Below are 18221 nucleotides of genomic sequence, written 5' to 3' on the forward strand. Positions count from 1 at the left end.
AGGAGTCGATTCATTACTTTGTGCAGACCGGATCGGTGTCCACTACTCATTATTACATGCGGTGCCTTGTGCATTTTGCTCAGCTGACCCGACCTCGTAATGTTGTGCTTGCCAAACTCGTGCCACATTAACGTAGCACTAGAAATTCAGGTGCTGGCAGTTAAGTGCAGTACTGTACAGCCTGTACAGCACTCCAAATACAAATACAAAGTGGTACAACGGGAGTCGGAAGTAGGCAACGTGCACACCAACAAAGGGGAATTATATCCAGTGAGGCGGGCAAAAGTTGCATACATACTTTTCGCTTGCTCTTCATTTGCCGCGAAGGCCTTACTGAAAACGTCATCTTTGCGCCTGCGTTGTCCAAGCATGCCACGCCTTAGTTCAGGTCTTCATGACAGGAAGCTGTGCTGACATCACTAACCTAATGATGCAACGTGATGATTGTGCCTGGAACTCAGTGGGCCAATTTGTGAAAACAGATCAGGAGCCACCTAAGGACAGGTACATTTTTGTTTAATAATTATCAGGTCCACTGCACAGGAAGAAAAATGTTATAGCTCCGTCCATGTCAAATAAGTGCTGGTGCTGATAACCGGAAAGCACCATCACAAATTAAGCATTGCAAAAGTGCCTGCCCTGGGACCCCTCCATGCAATAAATCTTCCCCTACCGCTTCACATATAATGCTAATTGCTTTTCTGATGTCCTCATTCTTGTGCATCACCTTTATGTACAGGTGATAGAGGCTACCTTAACAACTTCATGAAATATTTCACATATATATCTGCGGACAGAAATAACACCTCACAAAAGCCCTGCCAACCGCCTGGTACTGCTGACTGACTTGTCTTCCCGCCTAAACCTGACTTTATATATTTACCGGCTCAGCCCCACCCTCTAGATCTAACAACCCTGAAGCCTAGCCTGTGCCACTCATGCGAAGTCACCCAGGGGGAGACCGGCTAACCCCACGCTCCCCCTAGAATTCTAAAATGTTGACATGTATAAAAAAACTGGGGTGTCCCACATGCATACTTGCCAACATTTTAGAAGAGGAAAATGGGAGATTTAAAAAGAAATACAGAATCAGGAGAATGTATTTCCCCCTATTGACTTTTTCTGAAGTAAAGACAATTTCAAACGGGAGAAATTGGCTTTAAAAAAATCGAGATTCTCCCAGTTGAATCGGGTCTATTGGCATGCATGTTCTTGAATTAGATCTATTGGCATGTATGATGTTAGCACTAATGGAACTATGACGGGGAAGCCCAGGACTCGGAGTAATTGTAAGGTCGTGCAATAATGACATACAGTAGGTAAGTGTTGTAGAACTCTTGTTTATTTAAGGACAAGATTATTAATTCCGAGGAGCGCCGGCCGGCGCTCTGCTCCGTGCAATTCTCGGCGCGCTACTGGATGCGCGCGCATCCGGCGCCAACATGGCCGCCATACGTCACGTCAACGTGACGTGCGTAAACTAGAACGCTACATATCTCCCCCTTTTACCCAAAGTCTTAAGCAGTCACTTACACATCGTTGTCTAGTTCAAAGTCTCGAAATCTGGAGGGCCTTACCACCTGCCTTCCGCTCCTGGTAACCCTACCGGTGTTCTCTTGAGTCCCTTGATACTGCATTCCAGTTCCTTCAATTTCTTCACTCACCGCTCCATTACTGTTCATGTTTTCTCCCGACTGGTCCATCTCGGCTCCTTGAGTCTCGCTCACTTCTTCACTTTCTCGCGCCTTCGCTGCACTTGCTCCATCACATTGCTCACTTCCACTTTGCCTACTTTCCACGTTCAACTCATCCATGTCTTCACCTTCCGTTCCAATTCGTTCCCACCTCAATACCTTGTTGCACCGGGCCATGCGGTCCTGTGACCACACGTCACCATCGCTCAGCAGAGCCGCTCGATCATACACTTCCTTGACTTGCATGGGCTTGCTATACTTGCTGTCTCCTTTCTTTTGTAGGGTGGCTAGCTTTACTCTCACCCACTCTCCCTTTTCCAGGCCAGTCTCTTTCACATTCCTCCGTTTGTTGTAGTGGTTGGTGTAGATTGTTTGTGCTCTTTCCAGGTTGGCCCGTACCACTGCAGGGGACCACTCACTGGTGACAACTTTTTCCTTCCAGATCCTGTTGTCGTGCGTGAAGGGTTCACGTCCTCTCAATATTTGAAACGGGCTGTACCCCGTGCCTGTGGGAGTTATTCTGTAGGCCCACACCATGTTCTCTAGCGCTTTTTCCCAGTCTTTGTTGCTGGATATGGCGGCTTGTATGGCTCCCATCACTACCCTGTTAAATCGCTCCACGAGGCCATTTCCCGCTGGATGGTAAATTGCCGTGTGTCTGATGGTGATGCCATTTCTTAACATGAATTGGTTCCATCTCTCTGACGTGAACTGTGGCCCATTGTCGCTTAAGATGGATTTGGGGATTCCTTCCCTAGTGAAGGTTTCAGACAGGAACTTCAAGATATTCTCAGTGTCCATGGACTCGTCCACTTTCAGCTCTGGCCATTTGGAGTATCGGTCTATGAGGACGCACACGTACTTCTGCGTGCCCTGGTCATCTAGCACAGGTCCTAAAATGTCTATGGACAGCTCTTCCCACGGATTGGAGGGAGAATCGAACTTTCCAAGAGCTGGACGTAGTGGTTTCAGTGTTTTGTCAGCTCCTTGGCATTGGGGACACTCCCTGACATGCCTCTCCGCTCTTATGTCCATACCTGGCCACCAGTAATTTTGTTTCGATCTGGCCTTGAGTTTTCCTATGCCCAAATGGCCTTCCTGTAGCAAGTCCAATAGCTTGTTGGTGAGGTTCCTTGGGGGGATCACCTTGTCTCCTCTATAGATGAATATCCCCTTGTCTCCTACTGACAGTTCCTCCTTCACTTCGTAATATGGCCTAAGGCTCGTTTTCACATTTCTCTTGTCAGGCCATCCTTGTATGATGTGCGTTTTCACTTCCTTGATGTCGGTATCCTCCTCATATGCTTCGGTCCATTCTTGTAGGCTGATTAGTTTCTCCTGGTCTTCTATGAGGGCTACCATCTCCCCTCTGTCCGCAGGGTCTTCCTCTCCGGGCTCCATGGCCGCTGCTCTACTCAGGTAGTCCGCCACTCGGTTCCGGTTCCCAGGGATGTATTCCACGTTGTACCTGAACTCAAGTAACTTTAAGGACATTTTGGATATCCTGGGTGTGGCACTGGCATGTCCGCTCGATGTCAATACTTTTACCAACGGCTTGTGGTCTGTCTTGAGCAGAAATCGGGTACCCCACAGGAATTGCCGGAACCTTGTCATGTCCCACACCACCGCTAGCATCTCCTTCTCGATCACACTGTATTTGCTTTCCGTATCCGTCAAAGCCCTGGATGCAAAGCTGATTGTCTCCATGTCCCCTCTTCCTCGGTCTTGCATGAGCACAGCGCCCAGACCTTTGTCGCTGGCGTCGGTCGTGAGCACAGTGGTGCCCTGTGGGTCGTAACCTTTGAGCGGTATGGCTCCCGTGACATCCTTTTTGATGGTTTCGAACTCGGCTTGAGCTTCCGGTGTCCACTGAAACGCCGTGCTCTCCCTGGTCAGCAACCTCATGTTGTAGGTCTTTGAGGAAAAGTGTACCACGAATTTACTATAGTACTCCGCCATTCCCAGGAACGACCTGACTTCTTCCTTGTTCTTGGGGGGTGGTGCTTCGGCGATGGCTTTTACGTTTTCTGCCTTTGGTGTGACCCCTTGTTGTCCGATTTCATGGCCTAGGTACGTCACCGATTGCAGGCCCAACCGGCACTTTGTCCATTCTGCTGTAAGGCCTTTGGCTTCTAGTGTTTTTAGCACTTTTTCTAACTTCCGATCATGATCCATCCTATCACACCCCATCACCACGATGTCATCCTGGAAGTATTGGACACCCTCGCAGTCTCTGAATAGTTGGTGCATCATTTTCTGAAAGACTGCAGCCGCCGAGGCTAGCCCGAACGGCATGCGACAGAACCGGTAACACCCGAACGGGGTGATGAAGGATGTGAGGCTTTTGCTGTCTGGATGCAGTGCTATTTGGTGGTAGGCCGAGGTCAAGTCAATAGTGGAGTACCACCTTACTCCTCTGGTCTTGGCCAACATCTCCTCGATTCTGGGAAGGGGAAATTTCTCCACTACGATGTTTTTATTCAGTTCTCTCAGGTCCACACAGAGCCTGACCTTCCCTTTGGGCTTCATTACGACTACTAAGGGCGCCAGCCATTCAGCGCATGTGATTGGTTCTATTATGCCCTTCCTCTCCAATTCTTGGCGTTCCGTCTGGACTGCTTCTCTCACTGCAATTGGTACGTTTCTCACTTTGTGGGCTACTGGGATGGCTCCTTCCTTAAGCACGATCTTGTGTTGGAATTTCTCCATTCTCCCCACTGTGCCTCCGAACACCTTCGGGTAGTTCTCCTTCCATTTGTTCATGTCCGGCCATTCCTCCTGTTCTGTAAGTAGAATTTGTTCCTTCCCTCCTGGGTCTAGTTTTATTCCCAGGTCGCCCTGGTCTAGCCATCCTAGGACGGAGGGTCCTTTTTCCGCAACGTATAGTTTGCACCACGCCGATCGGCCTCTAAACTCAAACAACAGGCGTCGGAATCCTAACATGGGAATGCGATCACCGTTGTAGGTGACCGGCCGAATGTCTAATTTCGCCAATTCTGGGCCCAACTTGGGTTGGAACTCTACTTCCCATACTGCCCGTTGTACAATGGTAAATGGAGATCCAGTGTCTGCCACTACTGTGATGGTGATGCCGCCCATTGACATGTCTAGGACAGGTTTGGTTGATCTCTTCCCATCCACGCTCAGTACCTGGTCGTATATGCATAAGACGGTGACCACTTCTTCTTCTGTGACTTCCTCCAGGTCTTCTTCACCCTGATCGACATATTTCACCATTCCCTTTTGCTGTTTCTTCCGACACACCTTCTCGTAGTGGCCTACGATGCCGCAGTGTAGGCATTTGGCCCGGAAGGCCGGACATCTTCTATCGTGTGCTTCATGGGACCAACTTCCGCACCTGTAGCACGTTTTCTTGCTCTCATTGTTCGCCTGCTTCCCTTGCCATCTGTTGGTTCCTTTGGCCCCTGGTGGCTTGCTTCTCTGGTCTTTGCGGTGTTCCTCTTCTTGTATTCTGTTCACCATGGTTGGGGTGGCCACTTCCTTCTTGGTTGCATTTGCGCACCTCCGTGCGAGTTCCGCCCTCTTTACAATGACCAACACATCTTTGAGTGTGGTGTCGCCGCTCGCCCACAGCTTGTCTTGTACATTTGCGCTCGTGGTGTGCATGACAATCTGATCTTTGATAAACTCGTCTTCCCACAGTGCGTATTTGCACATGGCCGCCAGTTTCCTCAGGGCCGCTACATATTCTTCAATGGTTTCTCCCGCCTTTTGTTTCCTTTGCTGGAAATCATATCTGTCCACTGAGACGCAGATGGTGGGACGATAACGTTCATCTAGGTCTTCCACAGCATGTGCATACACATCGTCGTCGGTGTCTTCTCTCTTTTTCGGCACCAGACTCTTGTAGATTCTGAGTCCCTCTGGACCTAGATTCAGCAACAGAATACGTTTCTTTCTTTGGGGGGTGAACTTTTCTTCATTTTCATCCTCCAGGACCCCTATGAAATTATCTATGTATTCTTTCCAGTCCTCCCACTTCATCAGTGGTTCTCCGGGTTTCGGCAGGAATTGCACAGGTGCTATCGCATACCCCGCTGGTGTGCTCATCTTCACTTCCCTGGTGACTGTTATGTCGGTGCCTTTGCCGGTGGGGCTGCCTGGGGTGCTGTCCTTGATCTCTGTGTGCGTATCTCCCTGGGGACTCTTGGTGCTGGTCCCCACCTCCTCCTCTTTGGTAGCCAGCGCTACACCCCCCTGGCGTGGATTCACAGGAACGTAGTGCGTGTGTCCAATTTACTGTGGGGTGATTGCGCTGCCACTCTGGCCTATTCGCCGCTACTGTGATTGACTGTGGCACTGCTACGCTCCTCGGATTCACCGTACCTCGGGTATGTCTTGCCGTGTCTTGGTGCTTCGTCTAATCGGCTGGGCTGTGCCAGGTAGACCTTGCCTGTGTCTGGGTGGCCCAGGTGACCGTGTCTGGGTCCGTCTGTTCCTTGTGGCTGCCACGTGGGGTCCGACTTTCCTTTTTTTTCTCTTTGTGGCCGTCTGGTTGTGCCACCCGACCTCGTCGCCACTGTAAGGTCGTGCAATAATGACATACAGTAGGTAAGTGTTGTAGAACTCTTGTTTATTTAAGGACAAGATTATTAATTCCGAGGAGCGCCGGCCGGCGCTCTGCTCCGTGCAATTCTCGGCGTGCTACTGGATGCGCGCGCATCCGGCGCCAACATGGCCGCCATACGTCACGTCAACGTGACGTGCGTAAACTAGAACGCTACAGTAATGAAGATTATTACTGTTAAGTAACCTGACATTCACAATTAAGGAGGTACATATGAATTAACAGCAGTTCCTATGAATTAACATTTGTTGAAGTGAGACATTTGTGGAAAATGGGTTGCAGCCACCAGAGAATATTTTTGGGGAACCATAACTAACTGTAATTTTATTTTTATTGACAAAATAAGCACAGGCAACAGCATCTTTTGTTTATTCTATATTGCCGATTCCACCGTAGTCAACAAAACTCCCCAGCTGTCAGTTTAACATTCACTGTGAAATACTTGCATCTTTGAAGAGATCCTGGGTAAACTCCGTCTCAAGATGGCCGCAACGTTTACTAAGTATTTTCGGTAGGTTTCACCCAGCTCTATTCAATGTGAACGTTTGTTATAGGACTTATATTCATTTGGTCATTCCGAGCACAATTCGAAATTCGCAACATCCGATATGGAAGTGTAATGATAAGAAAGTGTATGAAGCGTGGAGATATAGAAATGCTTTAAGGGTAATCTGTCAGTAAAAAGATCCACAAACGCGGTACAGTTTAGAAATATTTCTAAGTTCGAATGTTGAATTTTGTTTGAATTTTGTTAGATATTAGGCAAATTTAAAATTGAAAATTAACTTAATTATAACATTATGTTTTTAGATAAACAAAATACAATTTGAAGCCTTGTATGGCACACTGTAACAATCGACACTCTCCACCTGCTTCTGCGATGAACGGGAGCAGAGCAGTTACAAGATGGCTTCCGCCCTGGTCTACGTGGGGCAATTAAGCCGAACTGTAACCAAGCAGCTTGTAACATTCGTAGAAAGTGTCAGCGTCTCGTACGGTACTCTCTCCGCCCCGCCCCTAACCAGACATCTCTGTCCGTGCCTGGGCGGGGATAGTGGCTTTCAAACAGCCTGCGGAACCCATCCTTGCCACGGGAGCTGTCCACCAAAGAGCCCTGCTTCTGCCGGCGGGGCTCTGCCTGCCCTCTCTTCACTGACGTGTTTATGTCTGTAGGGTATGTCCCTGGAGGGGAGAAGGTGGATCTTGCAAGGAAACCTCTACCTGTCGGCAACGCAGCTCCACCACCTCTCCCCTGTAGGCTCCTGAGACCTACTACAGCATACTCGGATCCCCGGCCCAGTAACCCCGCGGATAGACAGCAGAGCGGGCGGCTCCCTGAAAGCTGCACCTAGGGGGGTTAGGGAGGCTTTCCTGCGCCACCCGAGCGTTAACAATGCCGGTAAGCAGATGGCATATTTCGTATAAGGGCGGTGTTTCATTGTATGCAGTTGTGTTTGCATTTTTTGTTGTCAATTTTCCCAGCTCTGTTGCCAGGGAGGGGAAGAAGGCTGTTTCTAATGCGCACACCCGACAGTTCCCTCTGTCAGCTCTGACTACGGACCAGGGCTGTCTGCACAGCAACAATGACGAGCCCTCTGCCCTCCATAGCAACCCGGCAGAGTAGGTCGAACGTATGTAATTCATAGCAGCCAATGGTCAAGGAAGTGGCAGGCTAACATGAACACTGACAGTAATCTATGGCTCGCTATCCATCTAACAGGCCCTGCGTCTAGCATCTGTGAGCAGGCGCATGGTCCATCATTTGCCATGTAGAAAGAGGATCAGGTCGATGGGCTTTTCTGGCTTCAAGGCTCCAGTTTGCAATGTGAAACGTAGTGTCTGGAAAGCACACATTTTAAATAAACTAAATATAGAACTGAAAACATCCATTCCAGATTTCCCCCCACTTGGACCTCTACCAAAAATAGGACATTAGGAGGATTACATGTTGTGGGTCAGTTTATGTGCATTTTTATAGGGCACTATCGCGGGTGATAGTGCCCTATAAAAATACACATAAACTGATGCCTCGCAGGTGTGTGAGTTTAGTTTTGTGGCGATATACTAAAAGAACCTTAGCTTCTCATGGAAGTGAATAAGAGAGGAGGAGGCTCAATATGTGGTATGCGAGGTTGTTCTACACTTCAGGGGCAATGTAAGAGAAGGCTCGACCTCCTGCTCTGATATTGTCTATGCGTGTGATATATGCTATTAAGCGGTTGGCTGAGCAGAGGTTTCTGGAGGGTTGCTAGTAATGTTCGCTGCAGGGCCTTTGTTTTGCAGTGCTTTGTTAATTGTGGGCGAGAAACTTGAACTATGCATACTTGTGTATCAGGAACCCATAGTGTTCCCTCTGGTGGGATGTAATGTGGGACAAGTGTGGGAGGTTGAGGACAAGTCTGGCTGCAGCGTTCTGGATGGTTTAGTCTTTTTGTGAGTTGCTTATTGATTGCTGCATAGAATAAATTCCTGTAGTCTAGTCGCCTTGTCACAAGGGCTTGGGTGATAGTCTTTCTAGTGTTGTTTGGTAACTGCTTGTAGATCAACATTCTCTGATTGTGGAAGCTGGCCATGGTGACACAGTTGACTTGGAGGACATGTCCAGTATGTTGTCAATCAATCAATCAATCAATCAAAAACCACTTTATTCGATTAATTAAAATCATAAAAGTATGCTATTCAAATGCCTAAAACAGTCATAATACATTATTTACATTATTTACAAAATATAATATGATACAAAAATAAAATACAGTAGGTTAAAAAAAAGTAATCATCAGCTTTCCCATAGTCCGGCAGAATTAGTACAAATACATTATTTGAATTTTTAAAAGGGGTCACAATCTGGAGTATCTTTTATTCTCGCTCTCTTGATTCTAACCGAAGCTGCGAGAAAGCTAGCAGCACAGTACATAGTTAAAGGGGAATCAAGCAGTTTTAAAAACAACAGAGCAGGTTTACACTGTACTGTCGATGATCCAGAGGTTTCCTGCTTCTGGGGTTTCTAGGTCCCACTGTGAGGCATATTTTCTGATGATCACCAATTCAGTCTTGTCAGTGTTCAACTTAAGGCTGTTGGACTCCATCCAAGTGGCCACTTCGGCCATGCAGGAGTTGAAGTTCTTGTTCTTTGTGCTGGGTGTTTTGTCTGAGGGGGGCAGTATCAGTTGCATGTGGTTGGCGTAGGTGAGTATGTTGTGTTTGTGTGTTGTGGGCCTCCCCTTCACCTCCCCTTCGGCTCAGTGATATCGCGGGGTACCGACGGACAGAGCGGAGCCTCATCAACTGAGCAGATGCCAGGTGACGTGAGGTTTACTCCCACATAATGCTGGGAAATTAATTACACCTCCTGTGGTAATCAAAATCAATATTCCACCTCGGATCACCAGCTATGGTAGGGTGTATCGTACCAATTAGTATTTTCTTTTGTGCACATTCTTCACAAATATTTGCAGTAGCGTAAATCATATCTGGTCCTGAAGAAAGGCTGGTGAAAGACACTTGTATGGCTGAAACATGTAGGCCAATTTTCTCCTATTGCTCAAGATAATAATTTTTTCAAACTATTAATATCTGGTTTTAATCTTGACACTAAGATAGCGTTTATTAAAGTCATTTGTGTCTTAGTAGTCAATTTTACAGTTTTTGCACTTTTTCTTTACACTATTTTTTGCACTGCAAATCATCAGCACCACTGAGCAAAATAATGTAGTGGTTGGACTTGATAACTGGTAATGACTGTAGTGTAGCTGTCCCCCTCGGATAGCAGTGGGCCACAAGAGTCATCTAACATACAACCATTTCCAAGTGACGATGTTCCGCCACTGTGGTGGGCTGATGGGTTTCATTTTGCCTCAGTGAATGAAGATTTGCATTGACCTAGCTTTCTTTGTTTCCTTATCTTTCTTTGTCTTGACGCTTATAGACTGGCAGTTCCTTTTTTGTTGTTTCAGTTGTGGTTTGGGGACCGGACACTGCCTAGTCTTTAAATAACTTTTCCCTAGGACCCTGTGATGGTGGGTGTGTCGCGGGCTGGAAAATCAGGCAAGGAGGCCGGATATAGTGGGCTATGCCGGTGTTTATTAAACACAAAGAGTCAGGAAATAGGAGGGTCACAAACAAAGCGGTCCAAAGGAGAGTCCGGGTCCTTCTTCGGGGCTTGGGTCCGGTTCCTTCTTGGGGTTCTTGTGGTGGTTCTGGCGTCAGGGATGAACCTCGGAGGGCAAACAAGAGAACAAGGTACCGTTAGTCCAGACGGGGACTCTGTGAGTTTGCAATCACCGACACCCCGGCAGTGAGGAAAGGAGAGAGGTCCGTGAGGAAAGGAGGTTGCGAAGGGGAGGGGGTAAAGAGACGAAGGAGAGGAATACAGCGAGAGAGTGTCAGATACGTGCGTGAGGGGGACAGGGCTTTCTACAGTGAGGGTGCTTTACAATATCTTTACAGTGCAATTACTATGAGATTCGTGCCTAAGAGAGAGTTATTTACACAATAGTTACAACAAGCACCTAGCGTACTCTGAGGTTGGATTACGGGTACTCACACGGTCCGCCGCAACTCTCCAGTGAGTTGCGGCCGCTCTTCAGCCACCTCCTAGGGACTCCACCAATCTTCTGACCACACGTCTTCTTCGGGATTCGCCTCTTTTCCGTCTTCTTCGCCAGTCCGAGTTTCCTGCCACGATACTCCGACGGCGTTCTGGGCTTCGGATTCCTTTTTCACTTGTTCTGCCGCTGTCTCAGGGATGGGACTTCCGGGGTCGGAAGGAAGTGTTTCCTGTCGGCTGCGTCCTCTGATAGGATCCTACAATACAGAGAGGGGCGGGGATCTCCTTGTCATGGTTACCGTTCAGAGACTGTTTTCTGATTCAGGAGAATGACCGAAGGGGTTTGCAGCTGGTACCGCCGATAGCGGTAGGTTTCTAGGAGGGTCCAATCCGGGCGGGGGAGATAGCGGGACCGCATCACATCCCCTTCCCCTAGCTGTCCTTCCTGTACGGGTTGGGGATGAGGGATATCGGGATAGAAAGTCAGCATTTCCCTGATCTGTTCCCTTCCGATGTTGTGTTTTGAAGTGGAAGGGTTGGAGGGACAGGAACCAGTGGAGGACCCGGTCGTTATGTCCTTTGTTCCGGGCCATCCACTCCAAAGGGGCGTGGTCTGTGTAGATGGTGAAGTCTCGGCCTTCCAGGTAGTAACGTAGGCTTTCAACGGTCCATTTAATTGCGAGGGCCTCTTTTTCCACCACAGCGTAGTTTTTTTCCCTGGGGAATAATTTCCTGCTGAGATAGAGGATAGGTCTTTTGTTCCCAAGGTTGTCTTTTTGGGACAGGACCGCCCCCAAACCCTGGTCAGAGGCATCCGTCTGTAAAATGAAAGGTAGGGAGTAGTCAGGGCTTACTAGGACAGGTCTGGATGTCAGGGCGTCCTTCAGGTCGGAAAAGGCCTGCCATAATAAGGGTGTGGGGTTTTTCAGGGCAACGTCGGTTTGGGTAGCTTTCTTCAGGAGGTCCGTAAGGGGAGCTGCTCTCTGTGAAAAGTTGGGAACAAACCTCCGATAATAGCCCAGAAGTCCGAGAAAGGCTTGGAGGTCTTTTTTTCGTCTGAGGAAAGGGAAGGGACTGTATGGCTTCTGTTTTGCTTTTCTGGGGTCTTATCAGGCCTTCCCACAATAGGAAACCCAAGTATTTAACGGTTTGGGCAGCAAGGGTGGTTTTAGCAGGGTTGATGGAAAAACCAAAGGAACCTAGGGAGGAAACGACAGCTTAAAGATGGGCTAGATGTTGTGGCCAGCTGTCATTGTAAATCATAATGTCGTCTAAGTAGGCTCCTGCATACTGAGAGTGTGGCTGTAGGACATGGTTCATGGCCCGCTGAAAAGTAGCGGGGGCACCATGAAGCCCAAAAGGCATGACTATGAACTGCAACAACCCCTCAGGGGTGGAGAATGCGGTTTTCATTTTATCTTGCTCCCTGAGGGGTATCTGCCAGTAGCCCTTACAGAGGTCTAGGGTGGAAATGTATTTAGCCTTGCCTATCCTTTCAACCATTTCATCAACCCGAGGTAAGGGATAGGTGTCGAAATTGTATACCCTATTGACCTCTCGAAAATCTATACAGAACCTGACAGACCCGTCGGGTTTTGGTACAAGAACAATAGGGGAATTCCAATCGCTTACAGAGGGTTCTATGATGCCCATCTTTTACATATCCTCTATCTCTCTTCGTATTACCGACCGGCGAGCCTCTGGGACTCTGTAGGGTCGTAATCGAACCACTTTCCCTGGTACTATTTCGATGGCATGTTCAGCGATCGTGGTCCGTCCTGGATAGGAAGAGAAGACCCCTTTAACGGGCAACAAAGCTTCTCGAAGTTCCCGGGTTTGTACCGTGGTCAACTCGGGATCCAGGCAGGGGTCAAAAGGGAAAGAAGAGGGCAACCTGGACCCTAACAGAACAGGACGAGGTCCTTCCCACTTTTTCAGGAGGTTTACATGGTATACCTGGGACGTGCCCCGAGTGGGGTCCAGTTCGACCTCATAGGTAACTGGAGTCACCTGTCGCTGCGTAGCATACGGCCCTTGCCACTGTCCCAGGAGTTTCTGGTCGGAAGAGGGCATCATCAGGAGGACTAGGTCTCCGACAGCAAAGACACGGTTTCTAGTGCCCTTATCGTACTGTCTCTTTTGGGCGTCTTGGGCATTTTCTAGGTTCTGACTGACTATCTCTCGTATCTCTGACAAATGGGTTTTCAAGTTCTCGATGTACTCCGGTAGAGGATGTGTGCGATCTGGTTCGGCTTCCCAGGCCTCCCTGGCCATGTCCAATAGAGTACGAGGGGGCCGGCCATATAACAACTCATAGGGGGAATAGCCAGTGCTACTCTGAACCTTACATCGAATGGCAAAAGAGCCAACGGTAGTATTTCTTCCCACCGTTTGGCTTCCAGCCCTAATAGTTTTTTCAGAGTTTGTTTTAGGGTGGCGTTATAGCGCTCCACCAACCCGTCAGTTTGCGGGTGGTACGCTGAGGTCCTGATTTGTTATATCCCTAATCGGGAACAAATCTGTTTCATTAGTGCCGAAACAAAAGGTGTGCCCTGATCGGTCAGGATTTCCCGGGGAAACCCTACCCGGGAAAATACAGATATAAGGGCTTTTGCGATGTTCTGAGCTGTGGGTTGGCGCAAGGGTATGGCTTCAGGGAAGCGAGTGGCATAATCTACTATGACTAAAGCATAGCGACACCCGCTTCGTGAGGGTAGGAGGGGCCCTATGATGTCCATCCCTATTCTACTAAATGGGATGTCAATGAGGGGGAGAGGTTGCAGGGGTACCCTAGGTGGCCGATAACGACTATGTTTTTGACAGACCGCACATTTGCGGCAGTAGGTTTTGATTCGCTGGTGGACGCCGGGCCAGTAAAATTTCTCAAGGACTGTCTGGCTAGTTTTCTCATCCCCGAAATGACCCCCTAAAAGGTGGCTGTGTGCCAGGAAGAGTACCTTGTCTTGGAATGGACCGGGGATCAATAACTGTGGGTTCTGTTGTGCCCCCCCCTTACGGTTTAACAGCTCGTTTTTCTTGAAAAAGTAGGGACCTACTTGCAAGGGGTCCTCGTTGTCTAGGGCCCTTCCCCAGGCTTCTTGTAGGAGCGGGTCCTCTTGTTGGGCTGCCCTGAATTCCTTGTCTGTCGGCCATGGGTGTTCCTCAACGATCGTAGGATATGCGCAGGCATGTTCTTTTTTCTCCTTTCTCCTCTGACTTTTGGATTTGTGAGGTTTGGGTTCTGCATTCGGGGTAGATAGGCCCTGGGAATAGGGGGCCTCTTTCCACCATTGGGCCAGGGAGTCAGTAGTGTCCTGAAGGAACATAGGGAGTCCGGAGTAATCACTCCCCAAGATGACTTGTTCGGGTAGTGTCGACACAAGACCGACCGTAAGGCAAGTTCCTGGGTCTTCGTGGTGTTGTACTCGCACCTGGGTTGTGGGGTAACGTTTGGTGTCCCCATGGACGCACTGGATGGCTACCATTCCGGTAGGGGGACCCACGGGGAGGGCCAGGTCTTGAGGACGGAGAACACTTTGGCGGCAGCCGGTATCGGCTAGGGCAAGGACATCTTGTCCGTCGATAGATACAGGACAGTGAAACGGAGGGGGTGCAGCCCCCGGAGTGTGGCAGACATTGTTCCGTGCAAAACCTATCTCCATCGGCTCCTCCTTCTGGGGGCATACGCGGGCTATATGTCCAAAGTTACCACCGTTATAGCACTGAGGCCCGGGGTTAGGAGGACGGTACAGGACCGGTGAGGGTAAAAGGGGGGTAGGTTCTGGTCTCCGGGGAGGTAGAGGACGGGGAGGTCGAGAAGCTGTTGCGTGGTGAGGCCTATGAGCAGGTTCCTCCTTACTGCGTTGAAGTTCATGAGCATGGCTATAGGCACAGGCTATTTCGACGGCCGTCTCCAGAGTGAGCCGGGAATGTTGCCGAACCCATCTCTGGGTAGCTGGGTGCAGGGAGTTCAGAAATTGTTCGAGGTAGATTTTCCTGAGGATATCTTCCTTCGTGGAGGCTTCTGGTCTGAGCCACCTATTGGCGAGATCCTTGATCCGGAAGGAGAGGGCCCGAGGGTTTTCTTGGGGCCCTTCTTTGGCTTGTCTCAGCTTTATTCTATATGTATCGTCGTCTACTCCGAGGCGTTCCAAGATACACTTCTTTATCTCCGCATACGGGTTGTTGCCCTGGATGTTGGCCTGTTGGTAGGTGGCTTGCAAGTCCCCGGTCAAAAGGGGACCCAAATATTGGCCCCATCGCTCAACAGGCCAGTTGGCGACCTGGGCCAACCTTTCAAAATTGGTGAAAAAATAGTCTGGGTCGTCCCCAGGGACGTACTTGGACCACGGATGGGAGGGAGGTCATCAGTCTTTGCTGTCCTAGGGCATCGGTCAGTTTACCCATGGCTTGTTCATGTACGGTCCCTTGGCCCTTAAGGACGTCATGCAGTTGACCCCTATCCTCCTCCGCGGTTTTCAGGAATTGTTCCATTAGTTTTCCCAATTCCTCCTGGGACTCGGCCATTCTTTTCATGACTGCCTCCATGCTTCCAGCAGATCCCACTTCTGACACCAGATGTGATGGTGGGTGTGTCGAGGGCTGGAAAATCAGGCAAGGAGGCCGGATATAGTGGGCTATGCCGGTGTTAATTAAACATAAAGAGTCAGGAAATAGGAGGGTCACAAACAAAGAGGTCCAAAGGAGAGTCCGGGTCCTTCTTCGGGGCTTGGGTCCGGTACCTTCTTGGGGTTCTTGTGGTGGTTTTGGCGTCGGTGATGAACCTCGGAGGGCAAACAAGAGAACAAGGTACCGTTAGTCCAGACGGGGACTCTGTGAGTTTGCAATCACCGACACCCGGGCAGTGAGGAAAGGAGAGAGGTCCGTGAGGAAAGAAGGTCGCGAAAGGGGGGGGGGGGGTAAAGAGACAAAGGAGAGGAATACAGCGAGAGAGTGTCAGATACGTGCATGAGGGGGAAAGGCCTTTCTAAAGTGAGGGTGCTTTACAATATCTTTACAGTGCAATTACTACGAGATTCGTGCCTAAGAGAGAGAGTTATTTGCACAATAGTTACAACGATCTACAACGAGCACCTAGCGTACTCTGAGGTGGGATTATGGGTACTCACACGGTCCACCGCAACTCTCCAGTGAGTGGCGGCCGCTCTTCAGCCACCCCCTAGGGACTCCACCAATCTTCTGACCACACGTCTTCTTCGGGATTCGCCTCTCTTCCGTCTTCTTCGCCAGTCCGAGCGTCTTGCCACGATACTCTGACGGCGTTCTGGGCTTCGGATTCCTTTTTCACTTGTTCTGCCGCTGTCTCAGGGATGGGATTTCCGGGGTCGGAAGGAAGTGTTTCCTGTCGGCTGCGTCCTCTGATTGGATCCTGCAATACAGAGAGGGGCGGGGATCTCCTTGTCATGGTTACCGGTCCGAGACTGTTTTCTGATTCAGGAGAATGACCGAAGGGGTTTGCAGCTGGTACCGCCGATAGCGGTAGGTTTCTAGGAGGATCCAGTCCGGACGGGGAAGATAGCGGGACCGCATCACAGACTCTCTTTTTAAAATAATTTGTATGTATAAGTAGGGATGTGCCCATCTCTGCCCTCTCATCCTGCCAGTGATGGTCCATCCAGGCATACCTAAGCTCTTTGTGTTTGGCTGTCTAGGAGGAACCAGTTGTCAGCAACACCCATTTATGTGACCCAGAGACAGGCTGTAGGCACTCAGGGCCAGATGTAGGTAAATCACATTTACCGATTTTTGAAATACCGAATATTACCGAATTTTACCGATTCGGTATTTCAAAATCGGTAAATGGGATGTAGGTACCAACATCTGGATTTTTTTACCGATTCCTTAAAAATTCGGTATTTACCGATTTCGGTAAATACCGAATCGGTATTTGCTATTGAATCCTATGGGCCTTGAAGCCCATAGGATTCAATTCAAAAACCTATTCGGTATTTACCGAATCGGTAAATACCGAATTTGTCAAGGGTGCAGGGGTGTCACTTTGACACCCTCTAGCACCCCCAAAACGGGTATTTGTGCAATGTGGCACACAGACATGCCCTAAGGGCACGTCTGTCTGTATTCCATGGTAAAATACCGATTCTGAAAGCCATGTGCCAATGGAAAATTGGCTACCCACATTTCAATCTTGCATTTTCGGTAAAATTACCGATTCGGTAAAATTACCGATTCGGTAAAATTACCGAATCGGTAAAATTACAGAAAATGCAACATTTAAGGGCCCCTACATGTCAATGGCCATTTACCGGTCGGTAACGGCCGAATTCGGCCGTTACCGATCGGTAAATGGCTATTTTCGGCCACCTACATCTGGCCCTCAATGGCTAAGGCAGAAAAATACCAACTTTAACATTGGCATTTTCAAAATTGTAATTTAAGATCCGACTTCACCATGAGAGAGGATTTTTATTCTCATTACTCATTACAATTGTAAAGACACCAAACTTGACATTCTACCTGCTCCATTTGAAAAGGACTAACTTTGTAGATGTAATAAGATGGGTCCAATGTTTGCCTATGGGAGTGGTAGGCCTTGCAGTAGTGAGAAACAAATGTACAAGTTTTTCACTACCAGGACATGTAAAACTAAACTGTACATGTCTCCCCTTTGAAGTACTCAGCATCCTGTTCTCTGGGCTGTCCAAGTTCTACTCCAGGGGTGACTTGCATGTATTAATAAAAAGGAAGGTTAAGGCCTTGCAAAAAGCTTTCTTTTGCCAGGTCGACATGGCAGTTTAAAGGCTACAGTGGCAGACCTGAGATATGTTTAAAGGGCTACTTAAGTGGATGGTGGAACTAGTGCTGCAGGCTCACTAGTAGCATTTACATTTACAGGCCCTGGGCACAGGTAGTGCCACTTAACTAGGGACATTTAAGTAAATCGAATATGCCAATTAAGTATAAGCCAATTCTGCCATGTTTTATGGTGTGAGCCCAAGCCCTATTGCACAGTTTAGCAGCGGTAAAGTGTGCAGGTTCTAAAGCCAGCAAAAACAAAGTACGCAAAACAGGAGGGTTGAAGGAATACAGTTAGGTGGGAAATCATGTCAATGATGCTAGGTCGAACAGCTGACACATATTTTTTTCTCATGACTGCATTTGTATTAGCTTATTCATAGATGTATAGATTATTGTATGCATTGTACCATTGTTCTTCACAAAGGGTTTTTTGTGCCAATAGCTGCTGGTTATCTACATGATTATTTTTCATACTTTTTCTGAATTATGTATAGTGCTCTCATTCGTTTGAGGTTTTTACCTGCTACAAAATATTATTTAAGAAAGGAATTAAGTAAACCAATCAATATGAACTAAGGGTTATCTCTCATATACCTGTATGATACATTTCAAGTAC

General features: G+C 48.6%; 1 protein-coding gene across 1 annotated transcript in view; it reads left to right on the plus strand.

Annotated features, from left to right (window-relative positions):
- The first annotated feature begins 7174 nt into the window (after positions 1-7174).
- Positions 7175-18221, plus strand: part of KIF3A (kinesin family member 3A) — a 332918-nt gene continuing 321871 nt past the window's right edge. Inside the window, exon 1 of the mRNA XM_086959471.1 lies at positions 7175-7681. Within this exon, the coding sequence (XP_086815597.1) occupies positions 7676-7681 (6 nt within the window). The 5' untranslated portion in view covers positions 7175-7675. The remainder of the gene's footprint in view (positions 7682-18221) is intronic.

This window comes from Lissotriton vulgaris, chromosome 2_2, assembly GCF_964263255.1.
Source record: "Lissotriton vulgaris chromosome 2_2, aLisVul1.2, whole genome shotgun sequence".
Lineage (NCBI taxonomy): Eukaryota > Metazoa > Chordata > Amphibia > Caudata > Salamandridae > Lissotriton > Lissotriton vulgaris.